Source organism: Rhizomucor pusillus (assembly GCF_041956525.1).
Source record: "Rhizomucor pusillus strain CBS 183.67 unplaced genomic scaffold VTP01scaffold_6, whole genome shotgun sequence".
NCBI classification, from domain to species: Eukaryota; Fungi; Mucoromycota; class Mucoromycetes; order Mucorales; family Lichtheimiaceae; genus Rhizomucor; species Rhizomucor pusillus.
Genome location: NW_027192148.1, coordinates 1,246,963 through 1,266,984, shown reverse-complemented (window position 1 = coordinate 1,266,984; position 20,022 = coordinate 1,246,963). Strand labels below are relative to the sequence as shown.

General features: G+C 45.3%; 9 protein-coding genes across 9 annotated transcripts; 6 read left to right on the top strand and 3 right to left on the bottom strand.

Moving 5' to 3' along the window:
* Positions 1-64: 64 nt before the first annotated feature.
* On the top strand, positions 65-542 carry VTP01DRAFT_9433 (uncharacterized protein; the record flags this gene model as incomplete). Its single annotated transcript, XM_069388665.1, has 3 exons — positions 65-272; positions 331-394; positions 476-542. The coding sequence occupies 3 exons, from the start codon at positions 65-67 to the stop codon at positions 540-542; spliced, it is 339 nt and encodes a 112-aa protein (XP_069240939.1).
* A 401-nt stretch (positions 543-943) lies between these two features.
* On the top strand, positions 944-4,166 carry VTP01DRAFT_9432 (uncharacterized protein; the record flags this gene model as incomplete). Its single annotated transcript, XM_069388664.1, has 4 exons — positions 944-1,405; positions 1,482-1,808; positions 1,871-2,281; positions 2,343-4,166. The coding sequence occupies 4 exons, from the start codon at positions 944-946 to the stop codon at positions 4,164-4,166; spliced, it is 3,024 nt and encodes a 1,007-aa protein (XP_069240938.1).
* A 21-nt stretch (positions 4,167-4,187) lies between these two features.
* VTP01DRAFT_9431 (uncharacterized protein) lies at positions 4,188-7,303 on the bottom strand (the record flags this gene model as incomplete). The annotated part of the gene is made up of 17 exons (XM_069388663.1): positions 4,188-4,270; positions 4,332-4,399; positions 4,449-4,548; positions 4,612-5,575; positions 5,639-5,745; positions 5,796-5,832; positions 5,886-5,962; positions 6,021-6,036; positions 6,095-6,178; positions 6,238-6,291; positions 6,358-6,504; positions 6,556-6,633; positions 6,686-6,768; positions 6,825-6,890; positions 6,956-7,078; positions 7,138-7,190; positions 7,251-7,303. The coding sequence occupies 17 exons, from the start codon at positions 7,301-7,303 to the stop codon at positions 4,188-4,190; spliced, it is 2,193 nt and encodes a 730-aa protein (XP_069240937.1).
* A 491-nt stretch (positions 7,304-7,794) lies between these two features.
* On the top strand, positions 7,795-9,468 carry VTP01DRAFT_9430 (uncharacterized protein; the record flags this gene model as incomplete). The annotated part of the gene is made up of 6 exons (XM_069388662.1): positions 7,795-8,003; positions 8,060-8,586; positions 8,643-9,056; positions 9,139-9,168; positions 9,232-9,322; positions 9,384-9,468. 6 exons carry the CDS (start codon positions 7,795-7,797, stop codon positions 9,466-9,468), a joined length of 1,356 nt encoding a protein of 451 aa, XP_069240936.1.
* A 1,476-nt stretch (positions 9,469-10,944) lies between these two features.
* On the bottom strand, positions 10,945-11,202 carry VTP01DRAFT_9429 (uncharacterized protein; the record flags this gene model as incomplete). The annotated part of the gene is made up of 1 exon (XM_069388660.1): positions 10,945-11,202. One exon carries the CDS (start codon positions 11,200-11,202, stop codon positions 10,945-10,947), a length of 258 nt encoding a protein of 85 aa, XP_069240935.1.
* Positions 11,203-12,189: 987 nt separating this feature from the next.
* Positions 12,190-13,786, top strand: VTP01DRAFT_9428 (uncharacterized protein; the record flags this gene model as incomplete). Its single annotated transcript, XM_069388659.1, has 2 exons — positions 12,190-12,907; positions 12,975-13,786. The coding sequence occupies 2 exons, from the start codon at positions 12,190-12,192 to the stop codon at positions 13,784-13,786; spliced, it is 1,530 nt and encodes a 509-aa protein (XP_069240934.1).
* A 229-nt stretch (positions 13,787-14,015) lies between these two features.
* On the top strand, positions 14,016-14,363 carry VTP01DRAFT_9427 (uncharacterized protein; the record flags this gene model as incomplete). The annotated part of the gene is made up of 1 exon (XM_069388658.1): positions 14,016-14,363. One exon carries the CDS (start codon positions 14,016-14,018, stop codon positions 14,361-14,363), a length of 348 nt encoding a protein of 115 aa, XP_069240933.1.
* Positions 14,364-15,593: 1,230 nt separating this feature from the next.
* VTP01DRAFT_9426 (uncharacterized protein) lies at positions 15,594-17,639 on the top strand (the record flags this gene model as incomplete). Its single annotated transcript, XM_069388657.1, has 7 exons — positions 15,594-15,825; positions 15,900-15,995; positions 16,085-16,414; positions 16,493-16,652; positions 16,719-17,070; positions 17,130-17,328; positions 17,386-17,639. 7 exons carry the CDS (start codon positions 15,594-15,596, stop codon positions 17,637-17,639), a joined length of 1,623 nt encoding a protein of 540 aa, XP_069240932.1.
* Positions 17,640-17,786: 147 nt separating this feature from the next.
* On the bottom strand, positions 17,787-19,452 carry VTP01DRAFT_9425 (uncharacterized protein; the record flags this gene model as incomplete). The annotated part of the gene is made up of 6 exons (XM_069388656.1): positions 17,787-17,976; positions 18,036-18,091; positions 18,160-18,936; positions 18,992-19,179; positions 19,271-19,352; positions 19,417-19,452. 6 exons carry the CDS (start codon positions 19,450-19,452, stop codon positions 17,787-17,789), a joined length of 1,329 nt encoding a protein of 442 aa, XP_069240931.1.
* Positions 19,453-20,022: the final 570 nt, after the last annotated feature.

The window sequence follows — 20,022 nt, the reverse complement described above, 5'->3', positions numbered from 1 at the left end:
CGGAGTGCGATCCATATTCGCCAAGCTTGGCCGTGGAGTCGTTTGAATCACTGCATAGTTAACCATGAATAACGTGCTAAAGACAGCATCCGTGTTTGCCGATGCATACAAAAAGGAGACTCCAACCAACCTCAAACTTATCGACATTTACCTCGTCTACATCATGTTGTCCGGCATCTTTCAGTTCATCTACATGGTCACGGTTGGCACGTTCCCATACAACGCGTTTTTAGCCGGCTTCATCTCAACTGTGGGAAGCTTTGTCCTTGCTGGTACATAAAGCGATACGAAGTGCCGTGGGCGTCTTGACTGACTGGGAATAATATATAGCCAACCTACGTATCCAGACAAACCAACAGAACCAACAAATGTTCAAAACTATATCACCGGAAAGGTTAGCCAGATATATTCCGAGTATATATGGAGGTATTGCTGTTACTGATTATCAAGACGTTTTTGTTTTTATTTTTTTCAGAGCGTTCGCGGATTTCGTTGTTTGCTCTCTTCTGTTGCATTTCTTTTGTGTGAATTATTTGGGATAAAAGTTACGAGTTAAATAAAGAGGAAAGATACCTTTGGATCTGCCGCTGCTGCTGGCATACAGCTTATGGGGTCCCGTTGTTTGTATCATCGTTCTTGGAGTGTTTGATCGGTTGTACCTTGAATACAGGTCAATGCGGTGGCGATTTTTTTTTTTTTGGCGGCAAGAAAAAATGAATCTCTGGCCTGACTCAGTGGAAATGCTCGGGACCGCCTGGTGCGGCATGTAATCCTCTAATGGTAGGCCGATCACCTCTAATGGTAAAGAAATCAAAGGGCCTTCTCCAATAACTTTTCGACGCTTCCTAGTCAACAAAGAGTATATAAAACACGGGGTCTGAAGAGAGGAGCAAGATTTTCCACAACCCCTCTCTTTCCCTTTCGTCCATTTTTATAGCCCCAGATGCTGTCTCGTGCTTTCGCCACCAGGGCAGCCTTACGTACGGCGCCACGACTTACACTTCGCGGTGCACTTATACGCACCCGTCCTACAGCTCCCAATGGAACCACAGTCCGTCTCACTCATACTTCCAAGCCTGTTTCGGCCCAAGTTTTTGCTCCATTGGATAGTTTCCCCCGCCGCCATATTGGTCCCAATGCTAGTGAAGTCGAAGCCATGCTAAAGCAGGTTGGCGTCAAGGATATGGATGAACTCTTGTCCAAGACTATCCCAGACAAGATCCGTTCCCCTAAACCTCTCGCTTTAAGCGAAGGTCTCCCTGAGCGCGAGCTCCTTGCACGCCTCAAAAGCATTGCTTCCAAGAACAAAGTGTATAGATCATACATCGGTATGGGGTATACAGACACCGTGGTCCCGAACGTCATTCTGCGTAATGTTTTGGAGAATCCTGCATGGTACACACAGGTAAGGAATGGAATCATCGAGAGATAAGTTCCCGTTATCAGCAGAAGGAGGATTTTGACATTTCGATATTTGGTAGTACACCCCCTATCAACCCGAGATTTCACAGGGCCGTCTCGAGTCTTTGCTCAACTTTCAGACAATGGTGTCAGATATGACTGGCTTGCCAATTGCCAATGCCTCTTTGTTGGACGAAGGCACAGCAGCTGCCGAGGCCATGTTAATGTGCTGGCAGACTGGCCGACGCACCAAGAATGTTTTTGTTGTTGATGAAAATTGCCATCCTCAGACCATTGCTTGCCTGAAGACTCGTGCCGAATCGTTCAAAATCAATGTTGTTGTTGCAAACGTCTTTAATTACAAGTTTGACGAACACAAAAAGGAACTGTGTGGTGTTCTTCTGCAGGTAAGATATTAAGCTTCGTTTGTCATTCCGAAAAAAATTTTCATGTGCTGTGTATCCTTTAGTATCCCAATACACGCGGTGCCGTTCATGACTACGAAGCACTTACTGCTCAAGTTCACGAAGCTGGTGGCCAAGTGGTTGTAGCAACCGATTTGATGGCACTCGCACTCTTGAAAGCACCAGGCGAATTTGGAGCTGACATTGCATTTGGCAACAGCCAAAGATTCGGCGTCCCCCTTGGATTCGGCGGTCCCCACGCTGCCTTCTTTGCATGCAAGGAGGATCAGAAACGAAGAATGCCTGGTCGACTTGTTGGCGTCTCCAAGGATGCGAACGGCAAGCCAGCCTATCGCTTGGCTCTGCAAACTCGCGAACAACATATCCGTCGTGAGAAGGCGACCAGCAACATTTGCACTGCTCAGGCTCTGCTTGCCAATATGTCTGCCATGTATGCAGTTTACCATGGACCAGAGGTACGTCGACGGGAAGATCAGAATCGTTTGATGATGGGAACTAATGAGATGTATATTAAAGGGCATCAAAGCTATTGCTCAGCGAATCCATGACATGACTTGCGTGTTGGCTCATGGCCTTCGCCAAGCTGGTTACACAATTGAAAACGACGGTGCCTACTTTGACACTCTAGCTATCAAGGTCGGCAGCGCATCAGCCATCCTTCAAAAGGCACTCGAGAAGCAGATCAATCTCCGAGCTATCAACCACCAAACCGTTTCCATCACCCTCGATGAAACTGTCACCCAAAAGGACGTATCGGATCTGCTTGCCATCTTTGAAAAGGAAGGAGTTCCCATGAACATTCAAGAAGCTACTCAGGCAGTCGTAGAACAAGGCGCTGTTGGTTTCCCTTCTCAACTCAAGCGTACATCAGCCTACCTTACTCATCCTATTTTCAACACTCATCACTCTGAAACCGAGATGCTTCGATACATTCATCTGCTGCAAAGCCGTGACTTGTCACTCGTACACTCGATGATTCCTCTCGGCAGCTGCACCATGAAACTCAATGCAACCACCGAGATGGTGCCCGTAACATGGTCTGAATTCTCCAATATTCATCCTTTTGCTCCTTTCGATCAAACCGATGGCTACCGCGTCATGCTCGAGGAATTGGAAAAGGACTTGGAGGAGATCACTGGTTTTGACGCTGTGTCACTTCAACCCAACTCAGGCGCACAAGGTGAATATGCAGGTCTCCGTGCTATTGGCGCATACCACGCCGCACGTGGCGAATCACACCGTAACGTTTGTTTGATCCCAATCTCTGCCCACGGCACCAATCCCGCCTCGGCTGCTATGGCCGGTATGGATGTTGTCATTGTCAAGTGTGACAACAAGGGCAACCTGGATATTGCAGATTTGCGCGCCAAGGCTGAGAAGCACAAGGATAAGCTCGCAGCTATCATGATCACCTACCCATCCACTTTTGGTATCTTCGAACCTGGCGTTGTTGAGGCCTGCGAAATCGTACACAAAAACGGTGGTCAAGTCTACATGGATGGTGCGAACCTGAATGCTCAGATCGGTTTGACCAAGCCTGCAGAGATCGGTGCCGATGTCTGCCACATGAACTTGCATAAGACCTTCTGTATCCCTCACGGCGGTGGAGGTCCTGGTATGGGTCCTATTGCTTGCAAGGAACATCTTGCACCTTACCTGCCTGGTCACCCTGTCGTTGCCACCGGTGGACAAAATGCAATTGGTCCTGTTTCAGCTGCTCCCTACGGCTCAGCTTCGATTTTGCCTATTTCCTGGTCGTATATCAAGATGATGGGTGGTCGTGGAATCACTGAAGCTACCAAGACTGCCTTGTTGAATGCCAATTACATGCTCAGCCGACTCGCTCCTCATTACGAAATTGTATATACAAACGACAATGGCATGTGTGGTCACGAATTCATTGTCGATATCCGCCCATTCGTCCGCCATGGCATTGAGGCTATCGACGTTGCCAAGCGTTTGCAAGACTATGGTTTCCACAGCCCTACCATGTCCTTCCCTGTCACAAACACTCTGATGATTGAACCCACCGAATCCGAATCCAAGGCCGAGCTTGACCGCTTCTGCGACGCAATGATTGCTATCCGAAAGGAAATCCAAGATGTCATTGATGGAAAACTTCCAAAGGATAACAACATGCTAAAGAACGCTCCTCACTCTTTGGAAATCATGATGCAGGATGAATGGAGCAAACCTTACACCCGCCAAGTCGCTGCGTTCCCGATGCCCCACCTCCGTGAAAACAAATTCTGGCCTTCCGTGTCCCGAGTCGACGATGCTTACGGCGACCGCAACCTCATCTGCACTTGCCCCTCGCCCGAAGAGTACCTCGATGATTAGATTACCTTTACTTTCTGCATCTCAACTGCAATTGCTGTATAGTTCATATTCTCCTTTACAATTCTGTCTTTCTCCCTTAAATGCTTCAACGCGTGTACTTATAGCTCAACTTTTTCTATTCACTTTAATTGATATCACTTTGAAACAGCTTTTCCCTCAAAGAACCGGTCCAGCGTAGTCTCTCTCTTTGTGATGACTGATGATCGATCTTAATAATTGGAACCATGGAAGGCCTACTTGCAAATCAATATCTTTCTTCTTTGCATGCCCAAATTCACATACCGTCCATGTGCGCATTGGAATGGGAAATCGCACTGTGCTAACGACCGAATTAACCACTCGCATTGATCAGGTCGTAGCTCGTCATTGAACATTATCGCGCCTAAGGACACCTTTTCTGTGAGTTTCAAGCATGCACATAAAAATATGCAAGCTGCTACTGCACCTCTGCATGCTTTTGACTTCAAAATTTGCATTATTCCGTTAGGACAAATATCTGGAGATGCAGATGGCCCTGCCTCTTCAAGCCAGTGGATATACTCTCGAATAAAATCTCGTAAAAGTTCGTTATCCACCACGCATCTATCTGCAATTAACCGCGGCAATCGTGTAACCCATACACCTTCTTTCTCGAAAAACGGCGACTTTTCTCCTGTCCGGAAATGTGTGGATTGCAGCAATATACTTGGACCTGAGCTCTTGCTACTGCCGTGCTGGACTCTGCGTGGCGTGCCGAAATGGACGCCCCAACGCTTCAAATACAATACATATCGCTCAGCTGCTCTTTGTTCCTGCTCTGATAGGTCAATGTGTATAGAAGGATCAAGTTGCATAGACTCCACAGTTTCAGAAAGAGAGCCTTGCATACGCTCCAGTTTGATTCGCTCATCAGCCGCATGCTGATCGACCAAAAGTAAAAGCCCAGACTGCAGTAGTTTGATAAGGATAAACTTGCGATCCACTTGGCAAAGTACTTGGCAGTTGATCAAATCCGACTTGTTCAGACGTTGGGTCATTTCTGTGCCATCGCTGCCTTGAGAAGCAAGATCGATTTTTTCTTTCCAAGACGAGGCGGTAGTGGGTCTGCTCCTACGTAGTCGTGTTCTGTCGATACGGTTCGTATCTTGGCTTTCGGGTATGTATTCATGAGCCTGTTGCTCCGTACAGTGCAATGAATCAGCAGGCGGATTTTGGTCGGTTGCAATGCTAGAGATACTATCCAAATTATATGCAGAATCCAAATACTTTTCTGTAGTATCGCTGGGACTTGCACTCATCGTTCGCGGTCGCTTCTTAGGAGGTTCGTCATTATGTATGAAAGACGCATACTGTGCGCTTGAAATTTGATTATAAGTTCGCAAAAAGTTTGCCACCAAGTAGCGCACAAGGTCCTCCAGATATGAAAATAACTTATCCAGACATATCTCATTAATATACGATCATGACTATGGAAATAATATGATAAGATCTACCTGATGTTCCTGAAGCAAAATGAGAAATTGATCCACATTATAGGAGCTTAATGAAGGGTGATCAATGTATATGAAGAATATTGGATGTCTATCGAGCAGCCCATGAACTGGCCATTTGCGTCAGCATAATTTCGCGGATTAGCAGAGCATGCCATACCTTTTGGTGATATATCTGTATCATCAGAGCTCTTGTTCTAAACACGTATCAATGCCATCGCAATGGCTGGAGTTTCTTTTCTTTCCTTACGAGAACTTTACTGCTAGCAAACAATTCAGCGGCAATTTTGTACAGTCGATTGGATGGAATATGGCGCCGATTCAGGTCTGCATCGTTCAATTGTTTAGAATCTTTCCATCAATTTCTATATATGGCTCAGCTTACATATATATTGGTAGTTCTGAACGCAGAAGGGACACTTTAATTTCTGCAATCAGATGCGTGGAGAATTGATTTACCTTTGTAGGATGAGCACGAATACCGAAATAGCCCAGAAGCCGTATGCCGTAAACATCATCGTTGTATTCGAAAGGTCGGATAAACTAAAATTTAACGGGTCACGGTCAATTTTGTTCCGGAAAATTTCAGTGGTCCGAGGTACCTCACGAAATGAATAGCCGAAAAGCTGACCCAGAACGTCCATTGTGGAGGAAGTCTACCAAAGCCGTATAAGGAATGCGGAGAAAGCAAACAGGTCATGATTCGAATGTATGGCGATTACCCGTTTTGTCACAAGTAATTTGTTGCCAAGAGCTCCGTCCAGAAGGCTAAAACTAACATGGGAAAAGGCAAGAGCGATCGAAAGCACTGTTTTCCTGACCATATCAATGCACTTCTCCTGATGAATACTTTTCCGTCGAACAGGAAACTGGTAGAAATTAGTCAATTTCTCCGGTTTCTGTAGAGAATTTTTCTTTACTTTGTAAAAGAGATCCCGCACAGTAACCATTGTTCCTGGTTGGCAGTGCGCGGACGAAAGTTGTAAGAGTTCCCTATTCTATAAACCGGTTATCCGTCAATTCGCTAACCATACAATGCAGGACATTTACCTTCCAAATGCCCATTGCACCAGATGTATCCTTTTTCCGTGATACAATTTCAAGGATGGATATATCAGCAAGGCTCGCCAAGGCTACGTGATAATCAGACTCCAACTATATGACATAATATGGTATCTAAAGAAAATACCTTCGCCTCGATATCCAAGTGTTTGGAGTGTCTCCAGTTCCCGAACGGAATGGCATTTCGACGTGGCTAAATTTTTCGTGATGCGTCAGAAGCAAAGGCTATCTCCAAACGCGCGCACCAAGACACGTAACCATGCCGAACAGCCACCTGCTTCAGCTCGGTCTCCGAAAGGCCTTTTCCGTTATCAACGATGCGCACGTAGAACTTGCTGATATCGATAATGATATGGATACTAGTCGCGTCGGCATCCAGCGCTATCAGTTTATTAGATGTCCGAGGTTTTATCAAAGTTACGCAGGGGGCTGAACCGTACAGTTGTAAATAAGCTCGCGTACACACTGCTCAATGGATGAGATGACAAGCGATCTAGAGAGCGACGGTATGCTAAGCACTTGCACGCAAGTCTGCTAATGCCCTGCGTCTTACGATCTCAGATGGCTTATGACATGAGGCTCAAGTGGGGCAATCGTGCTCGACATTTGTTGAAGCAAAAGTTTCAGCTGAGTTTCAAGCCATGACTCTTGCTGAAGCCATTGCAGCTGTCATGGAAGCTGTATCTACGGACGATGTGCACGAATGTTTATTTGGCATGTATCACAAGCTATATTGCTTTACCGGCCCCTCATGACGTCGGGTTACATTGTCAATTCCCAGGCTGGACGATTGAGTTCAGCGATTCAAGATAGCAAGGTTACACTAGAGCGTCATGGCAACTAGAACCGACTACCCGATCGTTTTAACCGACCACCCGACATGTTCTAATTGGTGGCAACCAGATTACCCCGCTTTTCTTTTCTCACACTTGCGGTGGATCAAAAAAGTTTTTTTTTCTTCTGAGGCAGAGCCGGTTTCTACGCAGCAAGAAGCTCAGCTTATAAATACCCCACGTAGTTTGCGAGTCGAGACTGTTTCAGTCTTCTTTTTCTTCTTCCTGTTCCTTCTCTTTTTGTACTTCAGTTCTTTGCTCAGAATGTCAAGTAGTAATAGTGCATACGAAGAGACAAACAAATACCAGATCGAGAAAAGTCACCATGAAGACAGAGTGTCCGAAGACTTTGAAAAGTCGTTGCACGAAGTCCAAATAGAACACGTCCCGGAGGGCACTGCAGGCCCCGGAAAGGCCCTTTTCATGTTACTTAAGGCATTCGTTGGTACCGGTGTCATTTTCTTGCCTGCTTCGTAAGTTACTTCGTCTCCATGTTTGTGGTTTTCTTTCCTGCTCACAACATTTCAAGTTTTAAGAATGGTGGTCTAGCACTGTCAATAGCTCTCATGGTTATCTTGGCTAGTGTTTGTACGGTTGCGTTCCAGCTTCTTGTCATTGTGCAACGAAATGTTGGTGGCTCCTACGGAGACGTTGCCAAGAATTTGTACGGCCCCTGGTTACGATACCTCGTCCTTTTTTTCTTGTGCATCTCTCAAATGGGCTTCGTCGCATCTTATCTGATTTTCATCTCTGACAACATCTATCTGGTTTCCGAAGCTCTTTCTCAATGCAACCCTCCATTTGAAGCGAAATATTGGATCTGGATTGCCATCTGTATTGTAATTCCTATCACCTGGGTTCGCAAGATTGCTCGCTTAGGTTGGGCCGCTATAGTCGCCGACGTTTTCATCTTGTTCGGTTTGATATGTGTCCTTTACTACACTTCTAATCAAATTCACCAGCACGGCGTCGGTCCGAATATCATTACCGTCAACCAAAATAGCTTTGGTCTCATGATCGGTACAGCTGTGTTCTCTTTTGAAGGCATCGGCATGGGTAATTATCACGCAAGCTGAACACCTGAAGCTTATACTCATAACATTTTTTTGCAGTTGTGCCAATTATTGAAGGCATGAAAGAACCACGCAAATTCCCTATGGTTCTCACCCTCGGTATGATCATTATCACTGTCATTTTTGTTCTCATTGGAACTATTGGTTATATCGCCTATGGTGAAAACATCCAAGCTAGCGTCGTCTCCAATATGCCAGCTCAACCGCTTTCAGTCACTGCTCAGCTTTTGTACGCCATTGCTATGATCCTTACATCTCCTTTCATGTTATGGCCTCCTTTGACCATCATTGAACGCGGAATTTTCGGCACTAAGCGCAGTGGCAAGGTCTCACTCAAATGGAAATGGCTCAAGAACTTGGTTCGCTCTGTGATTCCTATCATTTGTGCTGCCGTCTCCTTTGGTGTCGGCGGTGACAATTTGGATAAGTTCGTCTCCCTCGTCGGCATTGTTGGTAACGTATCAGCGTTCTAAAGTTGCTATGTTTGTTGCCAAATTTACAGTACATATTCGCTAACTCTTATGTTTCTTCTTAGCATGCATTCCACTGTGCTTTATATTCCCGGGTAAAAAAAGCACATCTACAAAATCGTTCAAATATAAACGAGATTCTAACTTTCCATACGCAGGTCTCTTCCACTTCAAAATCACTAAAAACCGATGGCTATACATCGTAGACGTCATTCTGGTCCTCTGGGGTTGCGGTATAATGGTTTACACGTGAGCGTAGTGAAAAATAACTGATGACAAAATTCCTGGCTAACAAGTTACTTTAATACAGTTTGTACGTGAACATCAATAGTTGGGTACACCCAGCCCCAGCTTCTTCGGATGCTCATACGTGCCGCCTTATGACCAGCATGTAAAATTAGATATACTATCGCTTCTTCAAACTGTTCGTTGATCGACAGTAGTTTGTACATACTACTATTTAGCCATTTTTTAGTACATATTATATTCTTTCCACACAATGCGACCTTTGAAGTTTGTTCATAACAATTTTTCTCCTCACGAAATCACGAACTTTGGGGATTATCAGCGAAATATAACAAGATAGCAATCGGGCCACGTTGTAGCTACGTTCTTCAAAACGCAGTTGATTCTTATTATGTGCGTTTGGACCGAAGAACCCGCCTGTATTTGAACCGCAGTATACGTCGTCATGTCTACGGAACTGCGTTAACTGAGGAAGCTTCACAACATGACAAAGCCGTTGAACTTGTGCACCTGGTAGTTCAGTAAAGGTTGCATATAAATGTACGCTATAGTAGCCAGTTCTGCTGTTTCAAATCATTGGCGCACAATTCACTTTCTATGCCATGGCACTTATTGACGAAGTAGTATAGTCGCTGACTTGATGTGATGAATTTACCAGAACGGAATATAGTTTGTAATTGCGGGACAAACACAAGATATCTATCATATGATGATAGCAGCTAGCCCGACAACGAGGTGGCACGATGGGAAAACACGAGAGATCCTTTTGGATACACCTACATATTCAAACAGCAATTGACAAAATTAGAACATGCTTTCGGCATATGTTTAATGCATTTTTGAGGTTTTCTTAACAGCGTTCTTGGTCTTATCGGAACGACATCATTCAATATCAAATATTAGCATTGTTTTCGGCGGGTATTTTCAGCAAGGAACGGCAAGATATCGTCACTCTTTAGTTCCTTTCAACTTCTTCTGTATGCCAAACTTCGATATTCCATTCTCATTCTGTACATCCTCCCTGTTGCCATCAGTGATGGAATGTCGATACAAATGAATAAATATTATTGCCGACGCCGTGAAATACATTAAACTACATATCAACCACTCAAAAGATCAGGCACCATATAGCAGATTCCTCTCAATATATATTGCAATAGCATCTTGACTGAAACTTCAAAAGAATGTGCATCAATAGCAAGTAGCAAGATCGATTTATTTAAATGTAAACGTGGTTACTGCCCTGCCTCGTAAAACACGTGACTTATTATTGTTAAAAAGGAATTCTGATATATTGAAATATTATTGTTATTATTTAATACTGAAAAATAAACAGATACGCAACTAATCATACTTGAAAAGATAATTATAGAAGAACTGAAAGGAAGAAGGGTAACGGAAAACGGATTATTTTATAAAGAGGGTTATCTGTTGAAACTCCTGGAAGTTGCGTATTTCCCTTTATTGGGTCCGTGCTTCAACATCCTCAAAAACTGTGCACCATAGCCCAGAGCAAGCGTGCCTTGGGGAACCAGTTTCGCCACAGAGAGAACAAGAGGATCGATGACTGAAATTTGGCAGGGGACTTTGTTGTTGTACAGGAGCCTGCTGTAAAGTGTGTGTGGTCAACGCCGCGTGTTGCCGACCGGTAGCCCGATGGGAGCGGCGAGGATAAGAGTCAGGCAGGCCAGAGAAAGGACTAGCAGGTGGTTCCAGAAGTATTTGTGTGTGATGGACCTAGATGTGTTCTTGATATCAGTCCAACGGGCTACCTTTTGGTCTTCCGGGAGATCTCTCCACCTTTCCGCAAACTCGGCAAGGGATCCTACGTTCTTGTTGCCGGCCTTCTCCTCGCTTTGCAACTGTGGAATGATATCCTTCATAAACCGGTTGTATGCAGTCAGTGATTTTTTAGGTTTCAATGGATCTCTGATCTTCTTAGGCGTTTAAACTCTTTTGCCGTCAGAGGGATCACATCAGGTTCTCTCTTGATAGAAATAACTTCTGTCTGTCCTGTAGCTTGCATTATAGGGTGCAAGAGACATGTCGCTCCAGTTTACTTTCAAGCCTCGCTATTTTCAAGCAGAGTCCGGAAACCAAGACCTTGAAATTATCGGGGGTCCGCCGACAGTGAAAGCCCCACGGAATACGTATGTTGAGAGTCGCCTTTCAATGGTTGCATGAAAAAGAAAACGAGTTCATGATGAATATTCATTGTTCCCGAAGATATTGTATGCACAACGCCACTAAATTTGTATCAACTCGCACACAAGACTCCCAAAGTGAGAGCATATGACGATGCATTTTTTTCCTGTTTTTGACAGGAATACCGCCACAGAAGATACGCCCTTATGTACATGGTAGCCGGTACTGAAAGTATATCGACAACGCAAGATCGCTTAAAGGATTGAGGGCTCTTTGCAATAAAGAAGGAAACCGCTTTAAGCAAATATGCGGCAGAAACAAGACAGACCATTAGCCGGAGCAGGCAATCCCCTTCATCGGCTACAAGTCGTAGTTGTCGATGTATTGATTAAAGGACAAAAGTGATATACAAGCGAGAAACGATTTTCTTGAAGGATATCTTGTATTCCCTTCTTTTGTCTGATCGCTAATAGCGAGCCAGTTGCTTTTTGTGCGCCTCTGACTTTGATGAATTCAGGAACCATAAAAAATATGCAAAGCACTTCATGGGACACGAATACTGTAATGTCATCAGCTCAACCTACTCGGATGAGTTCAAGAGCTAACTCTGATACCAAGTCTTCAGGAGAAAGAAGTTTCTCAGTTTTAATGCAACAGCGCCAAAACGCATATCTCCGTTGGACCGATTTTTACACCGTACTCCCTTGCACAGTATCCTTCCCGACATGGACGAACAAAATGGCGACTGGATACAGCAGACAAGGCAAGGAGGCCTCTCTAATCAGGGTGATCAACTCGATCCAGCAAATGTCTTTGCTTTTGACTATCCTCTCCAGTTCGACACTTCCATCGTTCCACGCGAGTTCGTCAATGATAATGCAATGTTCAGCACGACACCCTTCCCTGATGACTTTCTTCAACTCATGAATGAGCAGCAGCATCAGGGCCAGCAGTCTGTTTCTACGTCTGGAGAAAGCTCGTTAGTGCCCGGCAATACGCTCTCAAAGACACCAGAAGCCGAGACGTCCAAAATTGGACAGAAGCGCAACCGAGAGGAGGATTCTGCCACTGAGGATACAACACAAAAAGAAGAGGAGCCCTCCAACCAGACAATGTACATACTCGTTGTTGGGGGACGCACGTTTCGCGTCAGCTGGGAATCGTTAAAGAGTGATGGACCCGATAATTTCTTTACAACATTTTTTCGCAAACGCAAGTCGACTCGTCTTATGCACATTGACCGAGATCCAGATACCTTTGCGCTAGTTGTACATCATTTGCGTGGATACTACGTTCAACCTCGAGACGATATCGAGAATCAAGCTCTTCTAAACGATGCACAGTATTATGGATTGAAGAGGCTGCGGAAGATACTAGAGGAGTACTTGTATTTGAACGTGGGAGGAAGAGTTTTCCGATTACCATGGTCTTTACTCAAAAGATGTAAGCATGATAGCAAGAATGTAAGTATTGTAGAAGAAAACCAAGTCTCACCGCATGGATGGAATAGATGGGGGTTCACGCAACTTTTTTACGGGACCTGTCATGCACAACGTCTTCTCTCCGCACGGCCATCCGTCACCTATTTACATTGACCGTGATCCAAATACGTTTGCTGATATCATTAGTCATTTGCGTGGTTACACGATCCATATCCGCGATGAGGTCCATCGCAAAAATCTTCTCAAAGATGCGCAGTACTATGCTCTCAAACAATTGCGTGACAAACTCATGACTTCACGTCGAACACTCGATGGATTTGGAGACCGTGGACATCCGGAAGTGCTACTGCTCTTGCAGGATGTCAGACCTATCAACTTGTTGCCACCCAAGGAATCGGTTCAATCCAAAGAGATTATGACTTGCCACGGATGGAGCGCGGCGCAGCTTTGGTATAAGCGAGATGAAGCACCCCACGCGCTATTGGTTCAAGTTTCAAATTTTGCGCTCCAGGTGCACAATGCTGGCTGCACATTGAAGTTCACGGCGGAGTTTGCCGAGACAGAAACAGCTAAACTACGGGACATTGCCAAGGAAACCAACGCAAATAGAGACATGGGACCAGACATATACCTCGATGAGGCGTGCGCAATGACCATTGATGACCGCCAAGTACGGCAACTGGACACGTTTGAGCTGAATCTGTGGGAGCAGTGTCGCTGCCACCCGAACAACTGCAGAGTGCTGAAATTGGGAATACAGAAAGCTATCGCTGGGGTGCACATAATAGACAACAACGTAGCACTGTGTCTTGTCCGTTTCGTAGCTATTAGCTCTCGGTTCCAATTAAACATGAAAAGGGAGTTTCTGCCAGAAGGATAATTCACCTCTTTTGGTAATTGTCTCGATTGCTGCAGCACATGTGATCCCAGGCGAGTGGTGGGCGCCTATTTAAGCCCGCTCCTCCTTGATTTTGCTCCCATCTTTTCCCATCTGCTCTTTTTCTTTTCTTCCCAGCATGCCTTTCCGTTGCAAGTGTGGACGAACTTTTGAAAAAACAGACTCGTTTGCTTCGCATACTTCTGCGTGTGCGCCGTTCCATCAGCGTCGGATGTCTGAGAATAGCGTGTTCCAGCAGCAGCAGCAGCAGCTACGGCAACAGCAGCGCCAATCACCACCACCCTCTATCAACACTTCTTCCACCTTATCTTTTATCCCCAATGCGTTATTCTCACCGCTTTCGCCTACTGCGCCCACTTCACCTTCGTCGCCAGGCAGCGCGTCCTCTGGAAACGGTACTGCGTTGACTGCTGTCGATGAAACGTTTGATCGCGGTGGGGCCGCCTCATCGATGCCAAGCTTTTTCATGCCTACGGGACTATCCCTGCATAATGCCTTTGAAGGCGCTCGACGACGCTCCATGTCGTACGGGAGTACCAATGCCACATCGCTAAAGTGAACGGGCGTCAAACGTTCTCTTGCGAATGTTCGTGTCAAATGACAACTTACGAACCCTTTCACTTGCATGAAAACCCGATATCCTCACTGTCACACAAAGCAATCACGCACTTGCATTCTCATTGCACAAGCTTGTCCGTCTCTATTCTTTCTGTTTCTCTCTGCGCCTTGTATCGGTGTCTTTCTCTCTCTCTCTCTGTGCTTAACTTTTCTCTTTCTCTGTTCCCTCCGATACTTTCTTTTATGTTCTCAGTTTTATGCCCGTTCCTGTACAAAATGTCTTCTCCAATATACATATATCATTCTTGTGAAACTGCGCAAAAAGAAATAAAAAACCCCCAAAAAATTAAATTACAAATGTCGTTAAACTTGATGTTTTGTCTTAATCTACATATATCATTTACCATACAGAAGGAATCCATCTCAGTGCCAAAGTTATCGCTCGGCTGTGTATGATCACTCCAGTCGTTATCCGTAGGAAATAAACGACTTGAACTACAGTATGCTACCCATAGTACTCGCACATCATATTCTTCTGCACAGTATCCATCCATGCTGATTGTTGGATGGGCAGTGTCTTGCTAATAGACTATGAATCAATGGGAGCGTCATCTTTATCCGTATATTCAACACATAGTGGATTCCAGACTGACATATTCAAAGTTGAAAGCTACAAATATGGAAGCTTCATCTTACCTACCGTGCTGGGTGGCCATAACAGGAGCTTGATCGTAAGTAGTGAGGAGCAACGGGATCAACAACTGCGAACTTGGAACTTTCATACAACACACACAAGTCTATGCTCGTCGAACAAGCGAGTCTTTTCTAGCCAATAATCGACGTGGCATCAGACCAGAGCCTGCAGGGATATGCATCCGATTACAAAGATATGCATAAGTTAACGTGCAGAAGCGGCGATGCTTGGCTCTTCCAAGCTATACATTGTGCTACGTAGCGAAAAAAAAAGAAAGAGAGATAAGCAAAAATAATACCGTATCGTTGTCGTCAACAAGTATATCAGGATATTGTGAAAAGATAAAACAAAGCCGTTATCATCCATAAGCTCCGTCCGCTATCCACCGTATTAAGTTTTGCATAAAAGGGGATTGACTGAAAAGGAAGAGAAACCTTGCTTTTCTTTAACTCTTTCGCTCTTCTGTCGGCTATTTCGCCGCCAACGACGCCTCCATCTTTTCCTATTCCCTTTTCACTCGAGTTCTTTGCATAACCTATGAACGAGCAGCCTTTGTCCTCAGACCAGAAATCCAACGTTGTTGTCAGCATTGTTGAATCAACACCTCGAGACGCACCACAGCAGCAGCAATCTATTCCATCTTCATATTCGAATTATGAGCAGACGAGTAACCTTTTTACATCTATATTACTGTGCAAAGATGGCTGGCAGCATGACGTGAGATACAGTATTACGCATTACTTTCCAAGGTTCAAACTAGTTCGCTCTGGTATGTTTAGGAACAGAACTGACCAAATATGAATTCAACGTTAGAAAATCCCATACTGAGTATGTTGTGTCCAGGTCCAATGGATGTCGATGAGCGACCGCCAGTGCTGCAGACGGTCACGTATGGACTGCAGCATGCATTAGCGATGTTTAGTGGCACGGTTTTTATTCGTAAGTGCTATCAATCTTTTGAAAGTCGACTGAAAACTGAATTTTCAAATTAATGTGATAGCCATGTCCATGGGATTCGATGCAAACAGTGAGTGTGCAGAATATAAGCTCTGCGTTAGCATTCTTGTTAAATGTCAAAGTCGAACTTTTAACAACAGCCACCCTGTTCTTTGCTGGAATATCCACTATTATCTTTTTCATTTGTACTGGAGGCCGAGTTCCCAGTTTTCTGGGAAGTAGCGGCAGCGTTGTGTCCGCAGTAATAGCCTCGACTGGATTTGACGCGACAACAATGAAGAGCAACCCGAATATTCCGATAGCTCAAGGCGGTCTTATTTTTTTGTCACTGATTTACATCTTTATCGCGTTCCTTGTCATGGTGTTTGGGCATCAATGGATCGAATTTTTAATGCCGCCGAGTAAGAGAAGATTGTGACAAGGAAAGGAAACGACAACGATATATAAGCTGATAAACATATTGCCCACCATAACATTAGTCGTAACAGGTGCCATCATCACATCTATTGGCGTGAAATTGGGCTACTCCGCATTCTCACAGGCGACGAGTACACCCTTCGATACGTACATGGCTATAGCCACCGTGCTCGCCATCATGCTTATCCAAGTCTACGCTCCAGTGGCATCCTTGCGAAGAATGTATGACGGCATTATATGTATCAAGGCTAACCAAGTTTGACAAAACCACCATTTGTCTGCATATAGATCCATCCTGCTGGGCATGATCGTGGGATATATCATACATGTTATATGTGGTGCAACGGGTGCTGGTTATCAAATTAATTTCAGCGAAGTCGTATCAATCCCGTGGGTGCGCGGGCCACTTGTTTCTGGGCCTCCAATCTTTGACCCGCGAGCCATCAGCTTCATGGCACCTATAGTCGTGATTCTTTTGGCAGAAAATATGGGACATTTGAAGGCAATCAGCTCCCTGCTCGGTCGTCCACTGGACGGGTATCTTGGACGCGCTTATCTAGGCGATGCCTTATCGAGCCTCATGGCCGGATGTGTGGGAGCCGCGCCTCTTACCACGTATGCTGAAAATATTGGAGTGCTTGTAAGAAAAACGAGGACGATTTGTGGGCTTATACATATTTACGTTCCTTTTTCGATCAGTCCGTAACCCGGATCTTCTCACCGGTTGTTATCCTCTTTGCCGCGCTCGTTGCCATTGTTTTGGGATTGATTTCCAAGTTTGGCGCTGTTGTACGAAGCATCCCCAATGGAGTCTTTGGTGCTACCACTCTGGTGCTGTATACCCTGATCGGGATGACTGGCGTTCGTATCTGGGTCGTCAACGGCATTGATTTTTCAGGTAGGCTACGACAAGGATGCGCCAGATGAAAGCATGCATGCTGAGCATCGAGCACAGATCCACGCAATATCTACATTGGCGGTTTACCGGTGATCCTAGCTGCAGCCATGACGAGCGTATCGCTGCAAATCAATGATTTTCAACTCGACGGTATTGGCGTGGCGACCTTTTCATCCATTATCTTGAATCAACTCCTTAGGGGCTACGACGGATTCAAAGTATATTATCTCTGGATCAAACGTCAATGTTGTCGACGACGAAAGAACGCCTCGAAATCCGAGAACTCTAGTTTCCACGCTTCTCCGTCGTAGAATCCAGCATAGAGCATGCACGATTCTTAACTTATAGCGTGCTTGTAGTACTCCTCAGTCACTTTATCATTCAGTGTATAATCCCTCATATTCGTAATAAATTTGCAACGACGTGAAAATGCTTTTCATTGTTTACAATTGTTGAACCTAAAATAAGGGTTTCGATGCTTGCCCCCGTCCTCGGAAATTGCCACGACCGCCTCGGTGGCCACCACGTCCACGATATCCTCCTCGGCCGCGATAGTTACGGTATCTAGGGCGGTCCACAGCAGCTTCTCCGAAGGTCTCCAGATTAAGCTTACGCTCTTCTTGGTATTTCGCTCTACGGTCGATATGACTAAAACAGATATTTAGGTAATGCCTCCTTTTAGTATCAAAGCATGTCTGATACTTTACCCTTGTTCCATTCTCTCCTTTGATTCACAAGAAATATCATCAAAGAAGCTCTTGGACTATAAAGGTGTATCTAATTCAGTATCTTCAAGATGATTCATTTTGTACCTTTGCGATCATTGCTCACCTTGTCGTAGTAAGTCTCATCTTCTACGGGTGGAGGAATGTGTACCTCTTCCTCTTCGCCTTCAGTTTCTTGACTGTCGTGACGGTTGTCTACTTTCTTTGCAACCTGATCTGCAATGGCACTCTTGTCAAACTTTGCATTAGAGCCTTGAATATCAAACTCAGTCTCTGGCAATGAGATGGGCTGAGCTTGCTGTCTGTTGCCATTATGGTGGCTGCGTCCATGTGCGTGTCCGCGACCGCCGCGTTGTGTATGACCTCGACGCTCTCGGTTGTGTGCTTGCTGCTCCTCTGCGGCGCTCTCCTTTGCTGCATGCAGCGATAGGTCCTTTTCCAGGCTCAGTTCCAGTTCATTCACCTTCTTCTCAATTTCCTTCAAAGTTTCCTCTTCTGCCTTGTTCCACAATGCCTGTTGCTCATCCTTAGTCACCACCGGTTTAGCAGATGTTTGGTCTGCATCAGCTGCAGAAGTCGGTGGCACGCCCGTTGTGCTTCTTAATTGAGGTTCAGGTATCCGTAATGTCGCCGGAGCGCTAGCCTGTGGTTGAGATGACTGCACAGGCGGTACTTGCTGTTGCTGTTGTTGCTGCTGCTGTTGTTGTTGTTGCGGTTGTGGCATCGTCGGCATTCCCATTGGAGGTTGCCCAGGGATACCATTTCCCAACGGTGAAGTCATCGGATACATAGCTGAACCCCAGTACTGCTGCATTTGCGGGTATGGAGGCATCATGTACGGATTCATCCCATTATTGCCGTATCCTTTCATCATCGAGCTCTGCTGTAATTCTTATTTGAATACAATGCACGGCATGCTGTTTGTAGTCTACACTTACCATAATCGCAGGGTCGTTAGGGAGGTTCATGGGAGGCGGTGGAGCAGGCGCAGGCTTTGCAGGACCTTCAAACACCTCCAAGTCCTTAATATCCGATCCACGGAACACAATGAAATCAAAAACGTGTTCAGAAGGTGGGATTTCTTCGCCTGGCTTGCCTAAACGACCTTCCGTGCCATACGAGCGCACTGTAGAAGATGGTGATGACGTGTTAAGATCAAATTCAAGAAATGAATTCGCCGTTTAACTGCAGCAAATTGCCGAGGATGTCTACTTTACCTTGCTCAAGAGACACGGTGGATTCTTCCGCATTCAGGCTGTGGAGTTTGCCCACGTAACGGATGTCACTTTTGCTGATTAGCTGTTTAATCAAGTGAAGTGTAAGTAACTCTTAACTTCTATGCTATAGAATGTATAATACTTGCCGAAATAGTAGATCCAATGTAGTTTTGTCCACTCATTGCGCAGTGTTGGTCCTGTTTCTAGCTATTCGAGTGCGAACAGAGACAGAGGCCAGAAGCGGCAACCGGACAGCCCTTAGAAGCGTGTGACCGGCTTCCCGTGGTTGCTCTCCGACCTCCTTGGGGGAGATCATTTCCTTGCAGCTGTCCACAAACTTAACATCATTCATAAATTACAGTACGAATACAACAAAAACCATGCTTTTGCAGCATATATCGTCTAACATTGTACGTTTCTCTTATCGATTTGGTGCTTCGCCGGTAAACATACTGACGTCTACATAGAGTTATTTATACAGTATATTAGGAAGATGATGCGATACATATACGTATGCCCTTACATTGAAGTGAGCACTATGTGATGAGGCATCAAAAAAAGAAGATCATACGGCATAGGCGGCATGATTCGCGCAGTTTACTCAGTATTCCTGACATCCAGTGATAGAGATTGGATCTAAGTGCTCCGAGTTTCCTAAGAACGATCAAAACGCTGTCGAATTTGGTGTGTCTTAAGAAGACCATCATCATGAGACTCTCTTCCTTATGATGGACACCATGTTGCCGCATTTA